The sequence below is a fragment of the Anopheles marshallii genome, chromosome 3 (genome assembly GCF_943734725.1).
Source record: "Anopheles marshallii chromosome 3, idAnoMarsDA_429_01, whole genome shotgun sequence".
NCBI lineage: Eukaryota > Metazoa > Arthropoda > Insecta > Diptera > Culicidae > Anopheles > Anopheles marshallii.
Window position 1 is genome coordinate 41,168,013 of NC_071327.1, and position 26,368 is coordinate 41,194,380.

Below are 26,368 nucleotides of genomic sequence, written 5' to 3' on the forward strand. Positions count from 1 at the left end.
ACAATTAATTACTCTCTTCTTTGACACTATAATCCTTCCTATCTAGACCTTCTACATACAATGTCATGTAATTAACTCTGAATCATTGGGCACAAAACTTCTACCACAAGTCAAACACGCACAATGCTTTCCTCTACACGCACGAAAACAATGGCGTAAATAGTATATTCATGATAATCACTTTTCATGTCGCTATAAAATTCTGAACCTAACGCTGACCTTCAACAATATAATCAGTTAACCGTCTAAGAGGATGCCTCTAAAATGATAATTTCCGCCGCTACTCATACTCCAACAATAAAACCGACATCGAAACTACCGTCAATGGGTAAAGCAACGAAGTAGGACAGGATTCTATGGTTTCCGTAAGATCTCCACGACAACAACAATAACAACACCAAACCAATCAACCAAACAATCGTTAACATTCACCCGATATACCTTCACCGTCCATTGCATCGCAGGACCCGGCACGCAGTCCTTTCACATCGATTCACATAAACAATCTAGTCGATTTACCACGACACTGCTAAACATTCGTTGCGTGATTTGCCCCTATTGTTCTTCTGTGCTTCTATTTATGTTTTATTACTACGGGAAATGACTACCAACTACCCACCTCTCGAGCTATCTGTTCAAAACACTTTGTTCGCCTGCCTTATTCCACATTATGAGTAAAATATAGCGTATTTCCATTTAAACCGTGTAGTTCCATCGACTTGTATTACAATTAAAGTAGAAAAATGTACTTTTTTATTTGCTATAAGCAGCTAAATTTAGTGTATCCAATAGCAACTTTATGTACTGTATTTATGGCAATCATGCTCGGTTCAGAATGTAAGTAAATTTAAACCCTGTCTTTCCCTGTGTCCACTAAAAGAACGTTAAGCAAATTGCTTAGCAATTAAATTGCAAAATATGGTAAAACCCGGTTGGTAAAAGTGTAGCACATCCAAATATTAAAGGTTGTAGTAAAACCATCACCATTTTATATTGGTGTGCAATAAATATAAAAGTAAATGAAAAAAACTATGTCAATAAATAAGAGCAGATTTGATCATAATCCTTCCATGTCTGAAATAGAATCGAACATTGCTGATATCCTTCATTCGGCTAACAGAGCAGATTGTTTGTGGAGAGAATGGCTGAAGTTGCGACCCAGACAATCATTTTTATTATTATGCTCTAGCTGAAGACGATGGTACTTTTCTGTACTTCCATTACATCCTTATGTAGCGCTGCATTTTAGTGGGAGCACAAGTGGTTTTACCCTACTTTTCCTTTGCTTCTTGTAAGCTGTATTTTCTACTTCTTTCCCGAAACGAACCTCCCGGATAGCAAGGAAAGTTATGATTTGGCTTCAATAAGTAAATTTATTCTGTTTACCCTCCCTATGTGGTTGGGTGATTTTCTTAGCCGGCAAGGATGCGAATGTGGAAGAAGGATTAGACCGGCAAGCGTGTACATCACATACATAAAGCGTCTATGCCGAACGAAAGGTCATGTTAGTCTCCCGCATGGTTTCAGAAACTCTATCGCTGGTTGGAATCCTTTTAAGAATAAGAATCTTTACATTTCGTGCATCCCTTTCACTGTTGAGCTTTAGTGAAAGCGAACAGAAGGGGTATGGATTGCTAGGAAATAATAAAACGAACACAGCTTGCCAATATGCTATCTCCGACTGAAGCATTTTTGGGACAAATTTTGGCCCAATAAAAAAAAACTAATCCCCATGGGCGGACAAAAGATTATGGAGCATAAATCATGCGCCGATCGTTATGCTCGGGGTGTATGTTGAACCCGATTCAGATAGGAACATATCACTATGTAAGCCTGCGTTGGTAAAGTTTTGCATTTGCGATGTAATAGAATCGTGTCCAAGAATATATTTATATCACGTATATGTTCATCTGAATAGGAAGAAGTACAGGCTATTGGTTTATTTGTGATGTGTTTTAAATCATCAATGTAGAAACTGCATAAGCCTAAATAATTGTTAAAGCTGTACGTTCCAACTAGTAACAGAATATCATTTCTCACATAGGTTATTAGTACGATTACCTAAAATCCATAACAAACCCTAAATTCCATGTAACCATAATCGGTATCGTTCTAATACAAAAAAGTATGGTGCGTTGAGCGGTGTTTGCCGTCACAAAAATGGATCACATGTCAATCGATGATAAATCATCCTTTATCATCGCCATCAGCACAATGAGGAACACGAAGTATGAATCACATCCTTTTGACCATTAATTAAGTATTCTGGTCATTCACTCGATAATTGAAATGTCATAAACATCACCAAGCGGCTCGCTCTAGCAACCCAGCTACCGTGAAAGACGTGGAAGCTGTTGTACGGGGCTACTGTCCTCCGATCATCGAACGGACAACACATGAGATGAGCTAGAAAGCATTATAACCAGATAAAGAGAATTTAATTGCCTGCTTTCGTGTTCGACGAACAATGGACGAGCCACAAGCGTGCCTAAGTAGTGTCACTCACGAAAGTCTTCTGAGAATCAAACCGGACCTGAGCCATTCGTTACGTGAGCACTGGATTGAATCGTCTCGCTTCTATCCAAAACTAAAGATACAAAATGTGAACCGTCCATGGCTGGCAAAATAATCGAAATTTCTATTCAAACAAGTGGTACATATTTACTAAAGCTAGGCTCAACACATAACTTCTCTAAGACATACGGTGTTGCTTACAGCAGACGCTACGTACAGACTGTAACCGAAAATTTAGAGAATAATTATGAACAAGCGTTTTACTGCCATCATCAACAGCTTTACGTAAGAAAAATGTTTATGATGTGATTGTGTTAACGATCGCAAAATCAACCCAGAGAAAATTCTTCTAGCACATTTTGCATCCGAAACCATCTACACCACAGCAGGACTAATCCGTGCTGGCAAGATCGGAATCAGAGCCATTCAAAAAGTGATTCCCAATCACTATCATCGCTCTCATCGTTTCAGCCATTGAAACGCCCTGGTGCATTTACTCAAAATTGGAATTGACGTGTGATGTGTAGAGAATATCGCACAACTAGATGCTCCGGTAAAATAGGCAACAAGCATAGTCCGTCCCAGGAGAACGGTTGGAAAGACTGTTTTCACTTGAGATGCAGAACGGCTCGTTCACATTCAGATTTCAAGTGTGTTCATGTCATTGCATACTAATATGAAAATCGTATACGCCCGAAACGGGAATCCACGCAAGATGCACAGATAGACATCCTTCTGACATTGAATGGTGCGGAATACAAGAGTTTAACTTTATATGTTTATATACGTTTGCTCGGAATATGGTTAGTAGTTTTTATCATCGTATCAACTAGCTGATTTTTACTTCTAGTGCTCTCATAGCGTCATCTGGCAATGGCATCCACTTTGTCTTTATAAAATACTAAGAAATTAATTAACTGATAAAAAGAAAGTCAAACACGATATGTTCTACGTAACTAAAAGTGCAATAAACTTAAGGAAAGTTGGAAATGACAGGCCAAATAATTTGGCGTGTTAAAGGCACTAGTCGAAATGTTAAACATTCCAAAATTATTTCTCTTATTAGTTGCAGCATTTACAGGGATCTCACACACTAATTAATAGTTTACACTAATATCTCTTCAATTGTCGAACTCATTAACTGTCTGTATAGTTATGCCTTATGTTGAAAGTTTCAAACAGAGGTTTTACTTGATTCACGCATCAAAAAGCTACAACCAAAGACGATATTTTCACATTTTCTTTTCTCTAAACAAGTAGCCTGCATTTCCCTACATTAATTGTATTTTTATTTTTATGTTTCTATATTACGCGAAATGTAGTGCTTTAATGACTTTTAGCCAAACGTAAAACCGTTATATCATATGTATTCCTTTTTCGTAATACAAGAAATATCATAAAAGGTTTTTCAATATACATTTAATAAATGAATATCTCGAACTAGGAGTAAATAGTGGCAAAATATAGGTGAGAGTTATAAAGAAATCATTTAATCTAATTTATTTTGAAAGTCACGATTGACTATATGCTGGAGCTTAAGGTAACGAATTATATTCCTGTTGTAAGATTGCAATGCAGCAATTAAATAGTTTCTTGTTTAAATGTGAAAATCAATTAACATCATTTCTAAAACTACCTAATCAGGAAGAAAATGTGTTCGTAAAATCAGAACATGGCTATCTGTATGTCCCTTTAATACCATATGAATTTTGTTGATGCTCTTTATTGCCGACGTGTTTTGTTCCAACTATTCGTTTCTTCATAGGTTATACAGACTCTTATTTACTGCAGGGATTTGATTGGACGACAGTAACCACCAAGTTGTAGAAGAATTTTCAGATCATCCTGCCAAGCGAAACCTCGAAGAAATCAACTGATTTTTATCAATTCCTGCTTTTCCATTTAGCTACTGTAGTTTGGCAGCAGTTTTTCGGGTATAAACTATGTCCAGAAAATGTATTGCCATACCATTCGGGCTTTTATTATCATAGCCGGAATATCAACCCCACATCAAATACCAAAGCATCACGTAAGATGGGTTGATTGGTACTTAAACAGCATATTACATACGGTTACTGATCTACTGTCACAATGATTTCTACGTATTGCTCAGAGACCAACAGCGTTTCTCATTGTTCCAAGCGGTTGATGTTCTCTTTTACTGGATTGTTATACATGGTGGTACATACGGAGAATGACTGGAATCCAAGCCCTGACCGTAGAGCACCAATAGCATACGATGACAAAATAGATTGAGATACAGTTTATGGGTGGTTTAAAGTTATATTTATGTTTATCAATGTCTACATTACTGACAACAACTGGCATACAGCACTTTCGTCGAGAGAAAACAATCGTAAAGATGCCTTAAACGGTACAAGCTTTCAATTGATGGAAGTAAATAGCCATCATTTTGGGGGACATGTGAAATTGTCTATCCGTGATGGTAATGACTCCATACAAAAGATAACGCGTGTTGATTTGTGTCTAAGTTTTTCTTGTCCTTTACTAAATAACGATTCATAAACTGATCCAGAAAATCAATTGTTTACTATTTCTGGGCGATACATAAAACAAAAACAAAATTCCTTTTGAAAGCGTCAACTGTTTCAAGATTGTGCTTAAATATCCATGTCATTGCAACTTTTTACTTCAACATCTGGAATGTACTAACTTTTCCATTCGAATTCCGATTAGTGGATTGCCTGTCGTTTGTATAATTCATCTAAGTCTTATACATTATGTTATCTTTAGCAGCTTGCATATGTTAATTTTGAGTTTCGTTTTCAAGTATCTTATAACAAGTAATATTAAAACTTATAATGTAACTAACTCAAGAACTTAAGGGAATTATCGTAATTGTTTCGATTTGGATTAATCAGATATCTTGAAAGTGGCTGATATTTCTGATGAGATTGGAGATAAATTGTATGGCTTGTTCGACTAAAAAATCATTATTGCTTGTGAGTAAAATCATGTTTGTTGTTTTATGTTTACTAATAATAAAATAAAAAGGAATAAGTCAATCTCTATGAACTGCAGCATTTACAGCAACATCTATTGCTAACAAGGAAAACGTAGGATCTGTTGAATCGTGTAAAATTGCCAATTGACCAGACCGTTATAAAAATACTGTACATTATGGTTTGAATCTTGTGTAGGAGTCACAGTCACTATGCTCCCACGTCGTGTGCAATGATTTAATCAAGTTAAGTACATCAACTTTCCTTCGGAAGGCGTAACATTGCCCTCGCTATCACCAGAGATTTCCTGGAAGCTAGCACGTTTTAACTATTTTTCCAGATGATGGTTCTGCCGACCTCGCTACTGTTGCTTTCTATCTTGACATCAATCACTCATCAGCAGCAGTACTTTGTCGTAATGAACCCATTTTATCAAAAGAGACTACGATTATTCTAGAGAACCATAAGCACGAGCTACTTATACAAGCAACATGAAATACATGGACAAAGTAGTACTTTTTCGAGAAAAGCCAGTTTGTGCAAAATCGTATTCCATATACGTCTACCTGTTGCCACCTAAACTTTCCAGCAGGTTATGTTTTCAACTGCTCTTGGGATACGCTGAGAAAGTGAAGGCGAGCTTAAGTTAATTAAATGTGACCTTTGAACAGCCACCCTTCGTAACGTTTTCTATAGCTTTTCAATCTTTTGACATACTGTTCTATGCAGCTTGTTTGTAAAGCAAAAAGACTAGATCATTTGCCAAACAAATGCGCTCTTTTGTCATACTTGTGGGTCTTTGCCTACTGCCATTTCATGCCCAGCTATAGATAACTTTTCTTTTCACCATGTACACAATGTTAGGAAAACTTTAAATAACTTTACACTTTACCCACTTTACACAAATAACCGCAACTTTACAGCATTCGATATTCCAAATAAACTGTTTTGTAGGATGTTTTTATTAATCAATAAGTGAAAGAGCCAGTAGATTAGTAAAGGGCATTATGCGAGAATGGCTTGGTATGGGCTCTAATTTCGATTGGATCGTAATATCCATGAAGCTCAGATGTAACGGCTATGGGTAACTTATGTCGTCTCTTTTATTTGATCCCATGTCATTTAAAGCGTCATAGCATCTTGGAATTATTTTTTTTAATGAATCACAAGTTGTGCGTATTAAATTATTCTAGACCAATTCTGATCACGTTCTGTTCCTTCCTGCTGATGTATACGAGTCTAGTGAAAACTTTATATTGCAGGCGTGCTTTAAAGGGTCCTGAACACGAAAAATACGTAAAATAAAATTACGAAATAAAGACTTTTTCAACATAATCTTAGCTAGCTAAATATTTTCAGAAGAACTCAATCATGAAGCGTCATTGAAATGACGTAACCGAGTTGTAAGAAGTAAGAAGAATCTTTATCATTGTAATAACTGCTAGATTGTCCTTTTAAGACGAGATGCGTTAACAGGTTTTAAAGATGCTATCAATTGATACCGTAAATCAGCAATGTCCACGGCGAATGTTACGCGAACAAGAATTAAATTTTCTATTACCTCTCAATTGTGCAAATCTTATCAGAAATGTGCGTGGCGAACATAGACAACTACAAGTATGAAAATGAGAATAGAATTCAGCAAATACTTCATGCTGTTACAGCTACGAAACTCAAAAGGCTTTTGTACAATATATTTAAAATACCAACACTACAGTTTTGCCCCAACAAAACAGCCCTTGATGATTTTAGAAAATGAATGTTAAGAACGCTAAAGCGACGAACACTTGAAATTGTGAAAATTATTTACTTCCCGTGCTTCAAAGTTATTATTTCTTGTTTGCTGCATAATGTTTCGCTTTTGTTCTTCCCTTTACAAGCGTGAAGTGAAGAAGAAAATCAAAAACAACAAGTCTTATTTGTTTCATTTCCCTCCAGCAGTAGCGCTGGTGTTCATCAGACAGGATTTGCGTCCTTTGCCATTTCCTGTGTCAGCATACTTAAAAGTACATAGTCGCACATAACGTTCAGAGACACCGTAGTGTTCATCATCTGTAGGAAGTATATTTCATTTCACTTCTTTCCCATCCCATTCTCATCCACTCAACAAAGAGATTATGTATCACCCCGAAAATGTTGCTACATGCACACACAGGAACAAGAAATAGTCTGGCTTTTGATTGTGCAAAAGCTGACATCACGAGAAACAGCAACGCAAATGAGAAATGGATGATAGAATATACCCTCGGGGTCGTAATGTTGATACAACAGTTACATTTTTACATTGTACATTTTTAGTGAGAGTTTAACTATAGTACAGCATAGTTTTTAGTTACATACGACTTTTACATTTTTGGGAAGATGAAACGATAACATATAATTCATACTGGTTACATTAAACGTTATAAATAGCAAATTTCAATTTGCAAAGTGTGTTTAAAATGTATTCATTATACAAAAGTGAGTTGAGTGTATGTAACTATTTATCATATGCCTCTGAGACATGGAGGCATTGTCCAAAACTGACGAAACTTACTGACGAGAGGAAGATGCTTAGAAGGATGTTTGGCCCCGAATGTGTGGAGGAACAATGGAGTAGCCGCTACAATGACGGCGAACTTATTGTCGTACAACGTATGTACGGCGAACTTATTGTCGTACAGAGGATTAGATTCGCCAGACTGCGGTGGGCTGGTCACGTCTTGAGAATGACACCGGACGACTCAGCCCGTAAAATCCTTCCAGATCGTCCACATGGGCAGAGGATGCGTGGTAAGCCCAAATTGAGAAGAAATGATGGCGTCGATGCATCCTCCAGAAAGGCCGGGATAACAGATTGGCTGACGACGGCTCTCGACCGTAAGCGCTTTAGAGGTATCCTGCAGCAAACCGCGAAGCGGTTGTAACGCCGGAGAAGTAAGAAAGTAAGTAACGTAATGACAACCATAGCTGAAGTACTGCTTTTTTCTTTTTTATCGAGGTACTTAAATTCCGAAGGTTTTAAGTCTGCCATAATCTTTCTGAATAATCTTGGCTTTTAAATAACACCAGACTTACAATCGTTCTAGCATAGTAAGGGACACCTTTTACACATTTTTGCTTAGATTTTATGATATAAACTGTCAAACTTCCAAATACCGCGTATCTCCGAATCCGCGTATAAGAGGAACCGCGTATCTCGGGGACTGCCTGTAGTAAGATACTATTTGAATTCTATACACAATGTTATGTGTTAACGTCAATTCATAGCAATGTTAATTCATAGCATTTGGAACTTGTTGGGAACAATATCGGGTATTTGTCGATATATTTTAATCTCTCTGATCTGATTATGATCGGGTTTTTAGATTTAGCTTAATTTTCACTGAGGATGTTAGTTGCAATGGATATTACACCTGATTAGGAAAATATTGAAGAAAACAAAATATAAGAAACTCTGGAAGAACTAAAATAGCTTGCTATTTAATATAACGATATGATTGATTAAATAAATACTTCACCAGTTTCTACAACTGTTTCATTTATATTCAAACTTACCTTACGATGTGCTAATTACAACATTTAAAAAGTAAACAAAGTCGGAAAAATTTAATATCTTCGTTATTACGATAACCAGCGACAGAATCAGACTATACAGGAACACTGCGTATTACTTAGCACACAGACAAAAAATGCAGAAGAGACGCATCCGTTCTGAGTGAATGTAAACAACATGCTTTGTGTTGTTTAACACCAGACGAGTAAATTGCCTTTGTCAGAAGTGCATGCAAATCAACCCTTTTGTCCGTTTTTTGAAATGTAACGGGAAGTTAAAATTATGATATCTCATGTGCACATGCATTCCTTAGCATTATTACGACCAATTTACACTCTACACGATGCTCTTTTGTGGTGCGATTTACTGAAACGGGACCTATGCAGCAGAGAGCTTTACCATTCCTTCAGCGGTATTCTGGAGAATCATTTGAATGCCGTGTAAAGATGAAATCTTCTCTCCAGTTGCTACCACTGGAACTGATTTTTTACGCTATAGTAACCACATATATTTAACCAACATGGTGCCGTACTGGAGTTGGCAGTGGCGTTAGCTGAGTTCCCGGTATGCAGACTACGTCAAATGTCAGGTAGTACTTCTAAACGGAAAGGTGGAAAATCTCAAAAACACTGCACTCCCACAATGCGAAACTCGAAAGTGCAACAGCGGGAAAAATGAAGAGGTTCACGCTTTGGTGCGTTCGTGCAAAATGGGACAAGTGTACGGCAGTCACTAGGAGAAATGCTTTTAATGTTACTCTTTGTTCAGTAGCATTATGCTATTAACTAGGGTATAGAACATATATAACAAAGCAGATATGGTGTGTAAAGAAAATGGACCAATTATCGATAGAGTGTAATTACATTTTCTTCGCAATTACGATCTTCGTAGTTATGAACAAAGACTACGTGTTTTAGTGGGTGAGCCTAAAAAGTAATCTTCTAAGAAACATAAAACTATAACTCACAAATAAGTGACAAACATAAATAATATTATGGTTGTTTTGCTTTACAATTCGATAATATTACAACAAAATTTTTTTTTTCCCCGTCAAAACTTTGATGAGGTGTTTTGAATATAAAAAAAAGTTTAAAAAAACCACTATACAGGCAGTCCCAGAGATACGCTATTATAGCGGACCGCTATAACCTGGGAAAAATCCGCGTATCTCGAATATCCGCGTAAGTCGAATCCGGGAGTAAAATCGTTCATACTTCAAAGTTAGATACTTGACTTCCTTCTCTGCGCTTAATTTATTCAGTCATCCAGGCTACCATTTGATAGAATACAGTAGAATGAACTATAAATAAATTTTTTATATGACAAAGGAAACTATTTTAGTCCAATTTTACACCTTTTTGCTTAGATTTTATGATATAAACTGTCAAATTTCCAAAAACCGCGTATCTCCGAATCCGCGTATAAGAGGAACCGCGTATCTCGGGGACTGCCTGTACGTTTTTTCTGACATGTGAAACAAAACCACTGAAAATAAAGCATTAAAAACCGTTAAAAATCGATTTTTGTAGAGCAATAGATGGTTAAAGAAAACACGAACGATCCCGAAACTGTGAAATAAGACTGCAAAAACTATGATGAAACTAATTTTCACAACAGAGGTTCTCGCTGTATGCGAGTGTACATATCACTTTGCATACTTCAGACATCACGCCTTCCTGTACATAATAGTCGGTCCTGCGCTACGCACTAACTTCAGACACTCGTCATTAGTATCAGACACGACGAATTTAGAAACATTTCATAGAAAACGTTAGAGTCAATCAATGTCTAATAAGTTGTTTTGATGTCTAACTCAAACCTCTTACCACCCTCCGGCGAACGAAAGTTTTCCTTTATTTCCGTCGTTGGCTGACAGCTTGTTCTATGCGCCCGGGCACATTTATAAGGCACGCGAAGTAGACTCACATGTCTGCCTTTTTTTCGTTTTCTTTCTCTGTCTGTAGACTTACTACAGCGAGGAGCCCAATCAAAACAGTAAGCGATTGTCCGGAAACTCTTGGGTTTTCCTAACGAAGACCTTCTCCTGCAGGGCATGTAAACATTTTTGATGCCAATGAACGACACACCAGCACTTTGGTGATCGTCACACCACCAATCAAGCAATCACAAGGTAAAAATCAATATCTGCTGTTTGCTGATTACATGTGTGTGTTTTATAACATTTTGTACGCCCAACAATCACGCATTAGCCATATCATATGTATTATCATATGTATGTATAGAATGGAATTGAAATAGAATCCTTAATAGTGGAATAATAATAAAATATTTCTTAAATAATGTAGCAAATAGGAATTGACAACAATGTTTCATTAACCTTGCACCTGGTTTAATGCAATCGAGTGAAATGCTTAAGCGGGCGTTGTTTCACTAAACAGTAGGTCATTATTAACTGCTAGTATAACAGTCATTAGTTTACTTCTGACATTTCGCCTATTTGCATATTATTTTGTTTCATTCTAATGACACAAACAAACGACCATCATGCTCGAGCTACATGCGAAAGAACGCGCATTGTTCATTTCTGCTACACTTTCTGTGAGTTTACAGTATACACTCATATCCTGTATCGGACTCCCGCTGATCTTGAAGTCTGCCTGACGCTTGACAATGTTTTATTGCTTCCATTTCCATTTCTGCCAATGTCCTCTACCATCGCGATACAGAAACTGCGGCGTTTGTCTGCCGTACCGGAAGACGGAAACATTAACTCTATCACATAAACAGTCATAATAGTCGAAAATATGTCCTAACATTGCAACGTGCCAACTGTAAGTGCTGGATAGACGGATACTGCCGCAGAGAAAGGAACCATGGAACCTGGTCTACCACGTTGGGTGCGTTGGTTGTTTGTCTAAACCCAACCCGCCGTGTGGCGTTCGCTTCAGCTCGCGCATTGTTCGTTTCATTTTTTGCACTTTTAGGTCAGCAAAACCCAACGACCAACCCAATTAATTCCATCACGCGCGTCCTACGTTCCAGGGCCGGTACAATCTGTGGAACATTTAAGGGGTATGCGAAGGGAGCAATGTTTGTAGTGGCAAAAATTATTACCCGACGATGAGGGCACGTAACCTTTCTTCAGAACATGATTTTTCTGCCTCGCTCCTGTTCTCCTTTTCTTCACACTGTTGTAAAAACAAATAGCTGGTAGTGTTACCATTAAGCCACTCGTACTGATGGTCAGTTTTGCACCCTGGATGCGAAATTTCGAGCCGAAATATCTGTTCCTACCCTTGGTAAAACCATTCGCTCCCATGCCATTTGTACAGACGTTGAGGCCTTTTCTTTTTTGGTTGAATTTGTATATTTTGTGTTTTGAAATAACTGAATGCTTGAATAGAGAAACAAGAGCATTAATTTCCTTTGCTCGCAAATTTATTTACAGCCTGCCTCTGTGGGCTGTTTGTGTTTGATTTGCTTTTTTCCATAGCAAAGGTACGGTTTACGAATACGTGACACTGTGCTGTAGGCAGGCTGGCAATTTTAAGATTGTTACATTTTGTCGTTCCTTTCGACCCTGGAGCAGATTTAGTGGACGACCAGAAATATAGCAGTACGTAGCAGCTTACGCCTATACGCAATAAAACGTCAACTGGGAATAGACCCCAGCGGCACGACGGTTCGCACACAATTAACTTTATTTGCACACTTAATCGTTGACTGGGAAATATTTGGGAAATTATAAACCCTACAGAACCTCGTGCGTGATAAGCTGCATTACCGGATTCAAGCTTTCGATGGGAAAGATAATTTTCGGTGCTGAATATCAATTTGGAGCTAAGTGTGTGGCCGTATTTGCTATCTGCTAATTAATTTTATTCAAATCCTCCGTTTCGTTCCTTAAACCATTTGAAGCTGATCACATTTTTCATTCTTGATTAATTGTTTTATATTGTGAGTTTAACATGGTATGCAGAATTAGCTTTGTATCATATTTGCTAATTACTTTCTTGTGTATGCTTTGTACACTTAAGCGTTAGAGATTATTTGCCGAAACAGTAGCAACCTTTGGATGCAAAAATAACAGCTTATATTGAAATATATCACTAAGAATACGTACATACGTCACTGGCTACAACTCAGTTATTTTTCACAGTTTTATTCGAGGTAGGAAAATGGAATTTACATCAAATCAAAGGCATGTTTTTGCATTTTTAACAAAAATTGATAATAATGTTTTGAAACGGTTTTGAGAGCATTTAATCATCGCCAGAAAGGTTAACCTTTACCACTCGCTGCCATTTCGAGTGTGTGTACCTAGAAAAGTTTGTTCCTAACTGAAAAATGTTACAAGAGATATTTGTGCTTTTTGTTTTACAGTTTACGCGAGTTCCTTCTAAATATGGAATAACCGATATGTTCGTGTTCATTTGATGTCCCCTCAGAAGGAACAGTCAAGTGGACAGGTCAAACAAAATCGTCGTTTTGCAACGGTAGCTCGACAATTGAATTTGAAGATGTTGAGAACATTAATTGGCTTTCAATTGGGGATGTTGCAAAAAATACAGCGCCAACATATCAAATATGGTAACACCAGAAGTCCGAAACACCTGGTGATGACACCAGAAGAGTCCATTTTAGAGAAGACTAAAATCAATTGACAACACTTGTTCCCGAAAGTGGTATGATCAGGTTTAGAAAGTACGTACCTAAAAATAGATTTCATTTGGTAACAGCACGGGGTGGTTTAAACAAACAAATTTAAATTAAGTACATTTTTGTTGACTAATAGCCTGAATTCAAACTCGGGGTTCCAGCACAAGCTAGACCATAAACATTAACATTTACAAAGCACGGTGTCTAAAGGAGTGCGTTTTCCCTATAATCATAAAGTTATATAGTTCATAAAGATCCAGTGAAGATCTGGAAAGACTTGGCAAGCTGTCACTACAGTCGGAAAGCATAAGAATGAGACAGCAACAACCAAATGGATATTATCATCACAGATATGGTTTCACCTAAGTACATATTTAAACAGCAACAGCCTGCCCAAATTGCTAACAACTAGCAAATATGATTGAAAGCTTATGCTTGCTATAACAAAAAAATCATCCGCGAATGCATCCATTCACCTAAAACACATTTTAAACGATCTTTTAGTACAAGTACAATTGAAAAAGATGATTTGAAGCAGTGAGCGAAATAAAAAAAAATAACTAAACTAACGAACATTTGCACTATTATTTACCTTGGACAGAATGCAGCACCAGCAGTAAGCAAACTCCAACAATGGTGAATTTGTTCAAACTGCATTTGCTAACGCCGTCGGCAAGTTTCTTATATCGGCATACCGTAAACCAACGGTTCGATGGTCGAGAGTGGGACTTTCTCATTGTTTTCGAAGCACAGTATCCACTGTTCCCCGTTTGCATCAGTGCTAGTTCGGTTTGCTATCAGAATTTACACATAATCCTGGCGTTCCAGACAGATGAATCCTTCACCCGTTCGTCTGGATCCCGTGCCAATCTTCCATTGGACATGAATTTTTGTAAAACACCACGCACTTCTCGCTAAACCCACCGTACTTAGGCTAAGCGGAGAAGTATTTCGTGCTTAATGCGGCAGTCTCGGACCCTCCAAACAATCAAGCATTTACACTTTAAACACGTGCACCTTCCTGCATCAATATTGACTCAGCATTGTTGCGTTGTTACACAAATTAAAAGATGATTTTCACTTTTTCTTTACACTTTCTCAACCGATCTGATCCATGTGAACGGTTTCAAAACACACACGCTAAAACCAACACCTTCACTACGCACTACCATGCACTATTTACTATCGTACCACTACGTACCACACTATCATGGGATTAATATGAATGAACGCAACTCGCACTCAGTTGATTGTGTTTACATTACCCGGTATACAAACTAAAGAAATACAAAACATTATTTTACAAACTACCATACGTTTAATACTGAAATGTCGCAGCACAAACACACTCGTAGAAACACTCGCAGGTACATTCATCATTCGTGGCAGTAAAATAAAAATCTTGTTGTAATGTGATTCTCTGTGGCTCATAAACATTACATTTGGCTATGATTTTCTATTCTGTTTTCATGGCCACTCTATACACTCAATACAAATTTTCCTATTATGCGCTCAATTTCATTGGTTCCACCAGTCGGACTGACCCATTTCCGGGTTCCCACTTTCATGGATGATGAACGGTTTCCACGGTTGTTCAACTGATTTGCTAGTCACTTTCGTTCACCATCGCTGCTTGCTGGGACCAGCCGGAGAAAATAAAATACTGCAATCACTTCTCAGCAACTTGCCCTCTGAGCAAAAATCCACTCGTTATCACACCTTTCCTGAATGAGCATTTCAAAAGAAAAACAAACCTTTCAAACCATCCGCGCCGGAAATGGTCCGAAATGGTAGAAAATGTGGCCACCCTCCGCAAAGTGTGTGCTTTGGAGAATTAGAACCGCAGAACTAAAAGAAAATCACACTCAATTAATCAAATTTCACTTCCTTCTACTCCCTCCAACATAAACACTCACCCCTCTCCCCCTCTATCCTTGCACACACACACAAACACACACACCCACACATTCATGCACAAACCACCCCCTTCTTCAATGGCTGCTGCAAATAATGCTTTGGCTGGTCGAAATTTTGTCCTGCTTTCGTTCTACTTGTTTCTTTCCTATTGTGCACCACTGATAAAGAACAGCCCTCAAACGCGGGCGGGCTCTCCTTGGGAGGACTCCGTTTGCTAATCACTTTTTGCATTTGCCCGTTTGCCAGCTTCACAATTTCCGCCGGGACTTTCACGGCTCATTTTATTCCTGGCCGTACTGTTTCGGATGTTTTGTCGTTTCTCGTTCACCCGGGATGGCGTAGAACCATTCGCAAACCACTTTACTTTTTCGGGGTTTCGACGTGTTTTCCTTTTGTCGACGCTTTTCCGTTTGCGAGCGAATTTTTCCGCCTATTTTCTTACCACATACACAAGCGCGCACGCTGCTAATTCCGACACAGGGCACACCGGTTTGCATTCACTTAATTTCCTTTTCATAATATCGGGAACAATCGATTGCAATTATATTTCATCCGCTATACGCATTGACCGCACAACGGGCAGCATTATTCAAATTTCGTATTCCAAATTGATAGGGAATCGAATAATAGTATAATTTTATTTGCTATTCCAAACACTTCCACGTCGTTGCGTTCCGCGAACGAAATCACCTTCAAATGCTCAGTCAACACAGCACAATCCAACCGGAGACGATAGCCTTTCCTTAACTGAAAATCACCAAACAAACTTGCATTGCGTTACACACCGCTTGTGCCAGTGAGGGTGATCGAATTTAACGTTCCATTTAACTGTCACCGAGAAAACTCCGTACCGGTACAATCGCGTAATGTGCTGCAAACGGCAGCAGCGACGAGCCGTCTCGTGCATTCCAAGCTACTCACCGTACTCGACTAATGTGCTGAATACTCAACGTGAAAATTGCTACCACTACCATGAATCGAACATGCTTCGGCAACGCAAGTACACAGAGCAAACGGGCGCCCGTTAAGGATCCAGCGAGCTCGCCGAAAGCAAGAAGGCACAAACACGGTTCTCTCGGCTCTCGGTCGGATGGAGCGTCCCCAAACACTCGCACAGCAACGGTACCATCCCTACGCTTGGATGGAAGTTTTTGTGCATTGTATCCTTGTGGCTGCGTCTGGGCACCGCGCGTTTACCTATCCATAGGTATTTTGGCCGATGATGGTGTACGCGAATGCTGAAGGATTTTTGTTTTGTGTGCCTCGTTTCCTCTCCAGGCGTGGGGTTGTGTTTATATCCGCTCTCCTATTTAGTCCTGCCGATTCTCCCTGCTCAGTGACTGGGAATGATAAATACGAGTCGAATCGAGTCTGCGCAATGGGCCGCGTGTACTAACACCGTCGTCCGAACCAACAGATGAAAGGATATTTTCGATCGGTAGCGCTTGCCATCAAGGTGTAGTAAAAATATCCTTGCTTCCTATTGTTTCGTTTAACCCTTGGACGTTTGAATGACGATGTAATTTGGAGTCTGTTCCACCTATTCTACTTTATGGGAATGTACCGTTCTACTGAGATTTATATCGACTAGTGAAAATAGTTTCATCACAATTTTACAAACAGTACATAGAAAAAATCCTTCAAATAGTAAAAAAATATGGTATCTTAGCACCTTAACATTTCTGACCAACTGTATCAAACATGCTGGTAAAGCTGTAACCGCTTGACGTACGACCCCAATTCCACGACCTGTAAGTAATCGCAAAACTCACGACAGACGAAAGTTACCAAGCCGTGTCATTTGTTGACTCACCATCGCCCCCAGGTGAAGAAAGTGCCATCCCACAGCAAAAAAAGGGATGTAAAAGAGGGATGTGAAAATGTGTGCACTGATAGTAAGGTGAAGTTTTGCAGCATGGAAGTATGTGATGCAAGGACTCACCTTCCCACACACACACACCTACACTATCTTTCAATCTCGTGCCGTCTACACGCGGGCAAATACGTACATACATACTGTGTGCGGATTATACAGAATGGCAAAACCCCTGTCCTGTCCTGTCAGTCAGACTTCTTGAAAAGCATACATTTTTTATGCTTCCTGGTTCCATAATCCACAACTGGCCGTGAATAATTGATTGCTTGCAGTTTGCTTCATCACATTTTCTTATTTCGATAGCTTGGGTAGAGTGATAGGCGCACTGTTTCACCGGAGACCTTGTCCTTGGATACTATCCGTGCAGATTTCATACGCATAGTTTACACCGCATGCAGAGAAATCTGTGTTTGTTCATCGTTATCGGGTTGCCCAATTTTTCCCACCACTGTCCTCCAACAGCACACCGTAAAAAACACCCTTCTATAAAACCTTCTATAAAATAGTTATTTGATAACACGTGCATTCGAAATACTTCAAAACTGATTATTGTCCTTCGTTAAATCATTTAAAATCGAAATTCTCACAAAGTGAAAGATCGTTTACCAGAATTGAATTTATAGTTTCCATTTGCATATTCGGTCCAGCATTTCTAAACCCATCCTGCCCCGAAAATCACCGTTCTGGCCAGAAATCGTTTCACCGTTGAAATCTAAATCCTTGCCATGCCATGACAGGCGGACTGTATAGTGTTGCGGGCTATTCGAACTATTGGATTGCTGGCCGGAATAAGTTCTCTGACAATTTGCATAATGGTAAACATTTGAGGTGAACCAGGTAAAACACCTAGCAAGAAGCGTCGGAAGTCACGCTTGTCACGGGCTTTGGTTTGCAATTCACTACCGAACCTATTTTCATCGATCTGATTTCGAACATTGCGCAATGGCCGCACCGGTAACACGGCAAGTATATGTATGAAGCATTTCTAAACTTTTGCCCTCTTCAAAATGCCCATAAAATAGATTCACCCCACCACACGCACGGAAAGAAACCAGCAGCGACCGTTGGCTCTCGGGACCGAAAAAGGATCCCAGGTTCATCCTTGATTTATAGCCCCAAACCATGTCCTACCGGCGAAGAAATATACAGCCCAAAGTGCGTCCAGTACAAAGGTTAAAAAGTTCAATCATACGAAGTTTAACCTTTTTCGTTGCAAGAATGAGCCACACCTTTTGGAAACGGGCAACATTTTACTGGTTAAAAATCTTATAAAGTCTTTTTTTTTCAATTTTTTTTCACAAAAATCATCAACACGGTTGTACTCTACCATTAGTTCGCCTTTTACGCCAACACTAGGACACTGAGGACTTGAATAGCTGAACACAATTTAACCTCAAACTGAAAAATTAAATGTCAAAAATATGGATCACCATTGTTTGCTATTGCACAAGCTGGTGGTGGTAGTGATGGCAATAGCAGCAGAATAGTTTATGACACTACCGATGCGTGTTTCCGATCGCTTGACATGACAATACAAGGATCTGACCTGAATGATGTTGTCGAACACGCAACAACACAACATGCGCGACAGAACATGACGGGTTCGTACATTAACACAAACGACCGGAAGGGTCGAGTTTGGTTGCATGATTCGAAAAATCGACCAGACATCAGCGTGTGCCCCATGCCCTTTTGTGTGCAATCCAATCCAAACGCAGCTTCCGGTTTCCGTGGCCGAAACGAACTTGCTACCATTAGTATGTTCGTTTTCGGTGTTAGCGTACGACGGTTTTCGTTTTCCTATCGTGTAGGATCGGAACCCGGGACCAAATCGCAGGTCATTTTGGCTATCAGCTATAAAACTAGCAGTTGTTGTATGTACAGCAGGGCTGTTAATTTAGTATATAATCAGAGCTGAACAAGTTTTCTTGTCTCGCTGCAGCATTTTGTGTGGATTTATCTTTTACAGATAATTTCAATACTTGGATGATTTCATACATTTATTTCAGACGCTTTTCTTTTACGTGAGTTATGCCAGATCGTTCGAATTTTCTTTATGATCGCTCGAAGGAATTCGTTATCGGTAATAAGTAAATTATATCAAACTTTCGTTCATCCATCATCATTCAATAATTTGCCATGAATCTCGAACGATAGAACCGTATTCATGACAAATTCCGCTTTACTTGCACATACAAACGAACGTATCATTCTGAGATTTGTGCTAATCAGCTCTTAGACAATTCCTCGGCACCATTACGGTTTAGTCTTCCCCACGCTAAGAAAGTGTGCAACTGTCAACTCATCATCCATTCCATTATGCACTCAAGGTCGCTGTACACCCCTATCAAATGTATAGCTAGGCGATGTATCTCAGATTTCTTGCATTTTTATCAATGTCTCAATAAACCATAATAGAGCCATGTTATATGCACAACGCTGCTGTGTAATGGCTATTCTTTGCATTATTTTAAATGCCAAATCAACCGAACTTCAAATGAGTTAATTTAAAATCGTAAACAAATTGGTGTAATAGGAACGGTACGGAATTTGGTTTCTTGTTAAACAGAACGGAGCTGAGCTGGTTCGTTCCGTTCCTTTCGTTCCCTTCTGTCTTTTTGCTACATTCGTTCTATTAATTTCTTTCGATCTTTCCGTTCCTTCCGTTCCTTTATTTTCTTTTACTTTTACCACTAGTATTATCTTTGTATTATCTTTTTCCATGTCCTTTGTTCTTTGTTACATTTCCTTCTCACCACCTTGGTTAAAAATTTAGAACTGATCTGCGGTCGTCACATTTTTTTCTTTTGCTCTACTATAAGCGATTATGACATTATTGGTATCGGTTGGTTGGTATATTTTATTCTCTATCTATTTTTATTACATTGTCGATCCATTTTCTCCCATATAAAATGCTACTGAAAACATCTGGATATCCCGGCAATGCACAGCCTTTGCCCCAGGATACGATTCCAACCTGTACACCGGCACAAACCAACGGTCCTCCAGAATCGTACGCACAACTTCCTTTACCGCCATTAACATAATCACCCGCGCATATCATCGACATATCGATCTTCCCTTCGTAAGTGATGTTACACAATCCTCGGGAAACCAACGGAATCTCTACCGCTCTTAGCTTGTAAAAATTTTCTTCCGTATTTAAAGTGCGCCCCCAGCCGGTCACTACACAATCGAGATCGTAAGGCAGATCGTCCGGTTGGGACGCCAGAGTTATTGGTTGAACGGCGTTGGAAAATACTAACGACTCCTTCAACTCGAGAAGTGCATAGTCCATTATCCAGCTGTACGGTATATGGTCTGGATGCGCGAGGAATGATTTAACATCGTGAAAAGTTCCGTGCCCACTGTAAAATGAAGATCCAACGCGCACTTTCATGTAGCGCGGAATAGTATCGCTGCAGCAGTGAAGAGTACAGGGAACAAGTAGATTAAAGTATGCAAACTATACATGAACGATGAAATGAAATAATTTAATTAATCTATCTTACTCACTCAATACAGTGTCCTGCTGTTAATATCCATCGGCTGGTGATTATTGATCCACCACAAATATGAACCTTCAATTCCTGTACGGACACTTGATATGGGTACGATTCGATGTTGGCTACTTGACCTCCAACTATTCGGTGTGTCAGTTGCTCGGATTTAGTACATATCGCCGTACCGAAAATATTACACAAAACAACAAGTAGCTTCGTTGCCTTATACATGTGCGCCATGGCCAACACACAGTGTTTAAAAGTGAAATGAAAGGAAATCCCTTAACAAAGCAGATTTAAAGTTTAAGATCCCACTACCCTAAAGAGCACTTGTCAAAATTGTACCCTTTGATTGTTAATCTTGGTACTCAACCATTATCTTTGTATGTCTGGACTAAACAAATGTTTGTACAACTATTCTATTGATAAGGCCTGTATAGATAGTACAACGAAGGGAGTCCACGAGGTTTTGTTGGAGGGAATGCTTTATTATTTGTGGTTTCATTTTAAACACTTTTCGTTTTACTTGTGTCACTGAGCTCTGTTTTAGACCTTTAGCATGTAAGCATATTCAAACCATAAAAAGGTCAGCTGATAAACCTTACATATTGCTTCCATTCGCTTATACAAATGACTATTATAGTAGCTATAGTTTACAAGGGTCACCGCGATTTTCATGGTCCAATTAAACGAAATCAAAGGAATCCATTTTGTCGTTCATCCCAAAACATCACTCCTACCTGCCACGCACTTAATTCGTCAATCCCGATTGCCTTCCCGCAAAACCCAAGCAGAAAAGGCTAGGGAAGAACATTCCACGACAAGCTCCACAGAGAAACCATTTAACCTCCCGATTTCATGCTGAGCTCTTTGATCCTGTCGGTGGTTTGCTGCGGCCGGACCGAAGGTGGTCGGGGGCTTTAATTTATTTTACACTCCGTCAAGCTAAACTCACAACACAGCCCCCAACCTACTACAAACCGTCCGTAAACGGCCCGTTCATGGTATATTCATACCAGAGCTCCCAGCCCAGTAGGGCACTGTGGGACGGGGATATGCTTACTATATCACATCACAAAAACGACGACACGAAGGGTCGGTACCACCCATCTACGCAGGACACGGCACACAACGGTGGCGGTGTGAAAATGCCACGAAGCGCAATGTCACTGATGATGGTTGACGGGATGGTTACAGAGAAGGATTAAAAATAAAGAACCCTTAGTCTTGGCAGCGGTTGGAATCTTTTCAATGTCCTTCGATCGAAACCGATTCGCCGCGCACGCAAAGCTAAACATCACCTCAAGCTACCTTTCCTATTGACTAAACATCAAGCGATGCCGTTAGGCGGGACGAGCGAACGTTTGCGAAGAGCGTCTCATGAACTGATGTTAAATAGCTGATAAGTAATACGCTTCACGATGTTGTCGCTTCTGATTATTGTGATAGCAACGTGCAGTGCTAATGCCTTAAATGAATGAGCAAAATGTGAAGAAGCTACCTTGCAAATACGGCCTCGAACACCGTATACCGTGGCGAAACCTTTAGCATCAGGCCAGGTTTGGATGATTTTTTTTCTTGTCACATCGACCGAGGGAAAACGGGAACAGGCAAGTAAATATCCCGAGTATCAATTTATAATAAACACGAAGCACTTTTCCTCCTTCACCGGCAAGGACCATCACAAAACATATCTTCGAAGCATAACAAAACAGGAGCTATAGCTCAAAACTTAGCTTTAAAAATATGGCGACCGAAACAGCCCATAAATCAACCTTAGTACACCATTAAACACTTGCCAGATTTGTGTAATTAGTTTTATAGTATATCTATGTTATAATTTCTTTTACAAATTTATACACTCAAATGAATTTGAAACATGTTTCATCTAAGTGATTCTTAATCAGTTGTGATCTACTGCATATATTAAAACATATTCAATCCGACATTACTATCCCATACTTAATATACTTTAACACCCCTCATACAGAACATTGTGGAGTTCATTCCACGAAAGCGTTTAAGAAAGATAAATTGAAAATTGCTCTTTATTAAATAGATCGGTTAAAAATACAAATTGCAATACTAATTTGGGCGCAACAATTCAACACAGTTTGAGCGAGAGTCTTATTTCATCGCATAATAGTATATCAAGTCACAGCAATAAAAGTATAAAGGTACAATTAAACGTGTTATAAAATCAATCCGACACACTTGTTTTATGAGTGTCCTATAATATAGTGCGGCGTTTGCCACCAGTAAAACCTGTAATACGTATTCAATAATCTGCTTAGTATTAGGCAGAAGAAAGAAATCTAAAACTTTACTTGAATTTCTGGTTTATAAGAATAAGAATGCTTTATTATTATCAGTAAAAGGTTTAAAATTATTACAAAAATCTTGTATTAACGTTTTAAAAAAAACTTTTAGTGCTAGGCATTGCCGGATTCTTTCCGATTAAAACCATTTCATATGTTCACCACTACTTTAAGATTATCAACTACGGCGTTGCATTCAGAGTGAGGCTTGTTACTCAGTAAAGCCACCCGCACTGATAGCCTATTTTAAGCGCGGGGTGTATTATCGTGAAAAGTTTGGAGACCCCTGTTATAGCCAGACACTCTATACACTGTGAATTTTATATTTTACATCCATGACCCTGAAATGTATAGAACTTGATTTTCCCCAATCAACGTCTTTAATAAGTCGGCGTGTCTAGCACCTTGTTTGCAAGTTGAAAAATCACACCCGATTTTCATCTATTTCTTTATCGACACAATTGGTTTATACCAGCCATCTCCGATTTTCTTTGATTTGCTGGGTAGTCTGTCCTGCGTAAGGTGGATTGCACTGTTTGGGATTTTCTGTCGTGTGAATATCGACGACGCTACCAAAAACAGAACCGGGCCACGCAGGATCACCCAAGCCGGTAAATGTACAACGGGTATATACCCTTAGCCAGTGGCGGATCTAACGGTGGTGGATCTAACGGAGTAGGCAGTCGCCTAAGACCACGTCGTGTGGAGGCCCGAAAAAAGCTGTTTAGTAGGAAAAACTGTATGAATTGTGCCAGAAATGGGCCCGAAAACCGTCGATTTATACTCTCCGTAGGCTTGAGGGGCCCCGAAGTGTTTCACAAGGGGCCTCTGGCGATTCTCGGACTGTCCGAGTTGAACATCCTTCTCTAGCACAATGTTGGAAAATAGACAAGAGAGTCCATGATCCCCGTGTAGACCCCAGTTTTTGGTAATCGAGATAGAATCTTCAAAGGGCGAACAACCAGCATCTGATGGCCGTGCGGACTAATTCACATTTGCCAATACCGGCACACTCCTAGATGACTATGATCTCCATGGTTAGCCAGGTTCAGCTTCGCTTCGCTGGACACTTGAACAGTACGTGGCTTTCACGGTGTTGTCCGTTCCACGCTGCAGCCTCATAGTATGTGACTCTTTTGGGAACGTTCAGTAGCGATCTTCTTATAATGCCGTAGAAACAAGCTTATGTGGTAAAAGTGCGATCCAAACACTCGTGATTAGTGACGACTGCTTAAAGACCGCTTCCAGTATCTGAAGTGCTGTTCATTGCAGTGGTCGACTTCTTGATACTTCAGCGATTCAGTCAAGTTGATTGCGGGTCCTTCAAGCTGTGGCGGAATGAGTTTTAAGCGGTCCTAAGGGTTTCCGATTTATCATCATACGTTGGCAGTAGCGGATTAATCCCCTTTCAGGCCCTGGGATGAATCGTATTTGTGGCCCCTTAGTATTCAAAAGTGAAGTGTGGGTCGGGATTAAAATTGAAACTAATTTTTGCCAGAGGGCCTCTAATGAGACGAGGCGAAAGCGCCCATTGATGGGGTCCCACAACTGTCTAACTTTGAACAGGTTGAGCGAGGAGTGGGGCAGCTGTACATATTATAAAACTTATAAGTGGGAGGAGGAGGAGAAGGGGGGGGGGGGGAGGGGGGGTGGTAAGCATATTTGTCCCTATAGGCCCGTTTGTGGTACTTTTCGGATCACACTCTAGTATACGGAGAAGATTACAGAAGCGTAGCGGATACTCCGTACAAATCAAAATACAAATCAGCAGGCTGCGATGGCCTAGGGGCCGAGCATCTGTGTGCATCATCAAGATGGGGCCAGAGAGGCTTGCCGTCAGTAAGCACCACCTGATCGTGAAAGTTTGGGAACAGGAAGAACTACCGGAGGAATGGAGGCTGGGCATCATCCACCCAGTCTACAAAAAGGGCGACAGGCTGGACTGTGGGAACTACCGTGCCATTACAGTCCTGAATGCTGCCTACAAGATCCTGTCCCGAATTCTCTTCTGCAGACTTGTCCCACTTGCCTCAGATTTCGTCGGGAGCTATCAAGACGGTTTTGTTGGAGGAAAATCGACGACCGACCAAATCTTTACTCTCAGGCAGATCCTCCAGAAATGCCGAGAGTAACAAATCTCCACGCACCACCTGTTCATCGACTTCAAGGCGGCCTACGACACCATAGATCGGATGCAGCTATGGAACACCATGCAGCGGTACGGCTTTCCGGGAAAGCTGGTGCGGCTGTTGAGGGCCACCATGGACAGGGTGCAGTGCAAGGTGAGAGTATCGAGCATGCTGTCGGACGCGTTCGAGTCTCACCGGGGATTGAGACTAGGAGACGGGCTCTTCTGTCTGCTGTTCAACATCGCTCTGGAAGGTGTCGTGAGAAGCGCGGGCTTCGATATACGGGGCACGATTTTCACCCGTTCCATCCAATTCGATGGCATCGCGGATGAAATCGACATCATCGGAAGGACATCTGCGGCGGTGTGCGAGGCGTACACCAGACTGAAGCGCGAAGCCTCAAGGATTGGATTGCTGATCAATGCGACGAAGACAAAGTACCTGCTTGCCGGAGGCTCTGACCGTAATAGGGCCATGCTGGGAAGCAGCGTATCGGTAGTATCGGTAGTATCGATGATCTCGAGGTAGTAGAGGAGTTCTGCTACCTCGGTACGATCATAACTTCGGACAACAACGTAAGCAGCGAAATCCGAAGGCGCATTGTTTAGGGGAATCGTGCCTACTACGGGCTCCACAAACTCCTACGATCCAGAAACCTTCTCCTGCGCACGAAATGCACAATATACCGTACATTGATACGGCCGGCTGTCCTCTATGGTCATGAGTCTTGGACCATGCTCACAGAGGATGCCAATGCACTCGGTGTTTTCGAACGCCGTATGCTAAGGACGATCTTTGGCGGTATCTTGGAGCACGACGGGTGGAGGAGGAGAATGAACCACGAGCTTGCTGAGCTGTTTGGGGGACCTGACATCCTCACGGTGGCGAAGTCCGGAAGGATACGCTGGTTGGGGCACGTCATGAGGATGCCGGACTCGTGCCCCACCAAAAAGGTCCTCGTCGGTGACCCGTTCGGCACGAGACGCAGAGGAG

At 40.2% G+C, this 26,368-nt stretch overlaps 2 protein-coding genes across 2 annotated transcripts in view; both read right to left on the reverse strand.

Annotated features, from left to right (window-relative positions):
* LOC128715779 (protein sax-3) overlaps positions 1 to 14,408 on the reverse strand; it is a 35,083-nt gene extending 20,675 nt beyond the window's left edge. Inside the window, 1 exon segment of the mRNA XM_053810694.1 lies at positions 14,225 to 14,408. Within this exon segment, the coding sequence (XP_053666669.1) occupies positions 14,225 to 14,408 (184 nt within the window).
* A 5,877-nt stretch (positions 14,409 to 20,285) lies between these two features.
* On the reverse strand, positions 20,286 to 21,168 carry LOC128712606 (trypsin-7-like). Its single transcript, XM_053807496.1, has 2 exons — positions 20,942 to 21,168; positions 20,286 to 20,844 (listed from the first exon to the last, which is right to left on the reverse strand). Exons 1-2 carry the CDS (start codon positions 21,166 to 21,168, stop codon positions 20,286 to 20,288), a joined length of 786 nt encoding a protein of 261 aa, XP_053663471.1.
* Between the last annotated feature and the right edge of the window lie 5,200 nt (positions 21,169 to 26,368).

Excerpts from the sequence above, each read along its gene's own strand:
- LOC128712606 (XM_053807496.1), bottom strand. The coding sequence starts at position 21,168 with ATGGCGCACATGTATAAGGCAACGAAGCTACTTGTTGTTTTGTGTAAT. Across the intron at positions 20,845-20,941 it reads ACAGCAGGACACTGTATTGA|CGATACTATTCCGCGCTACA; the intron begins GTGAGTAAGATA and ends TCACTGCTGCAG.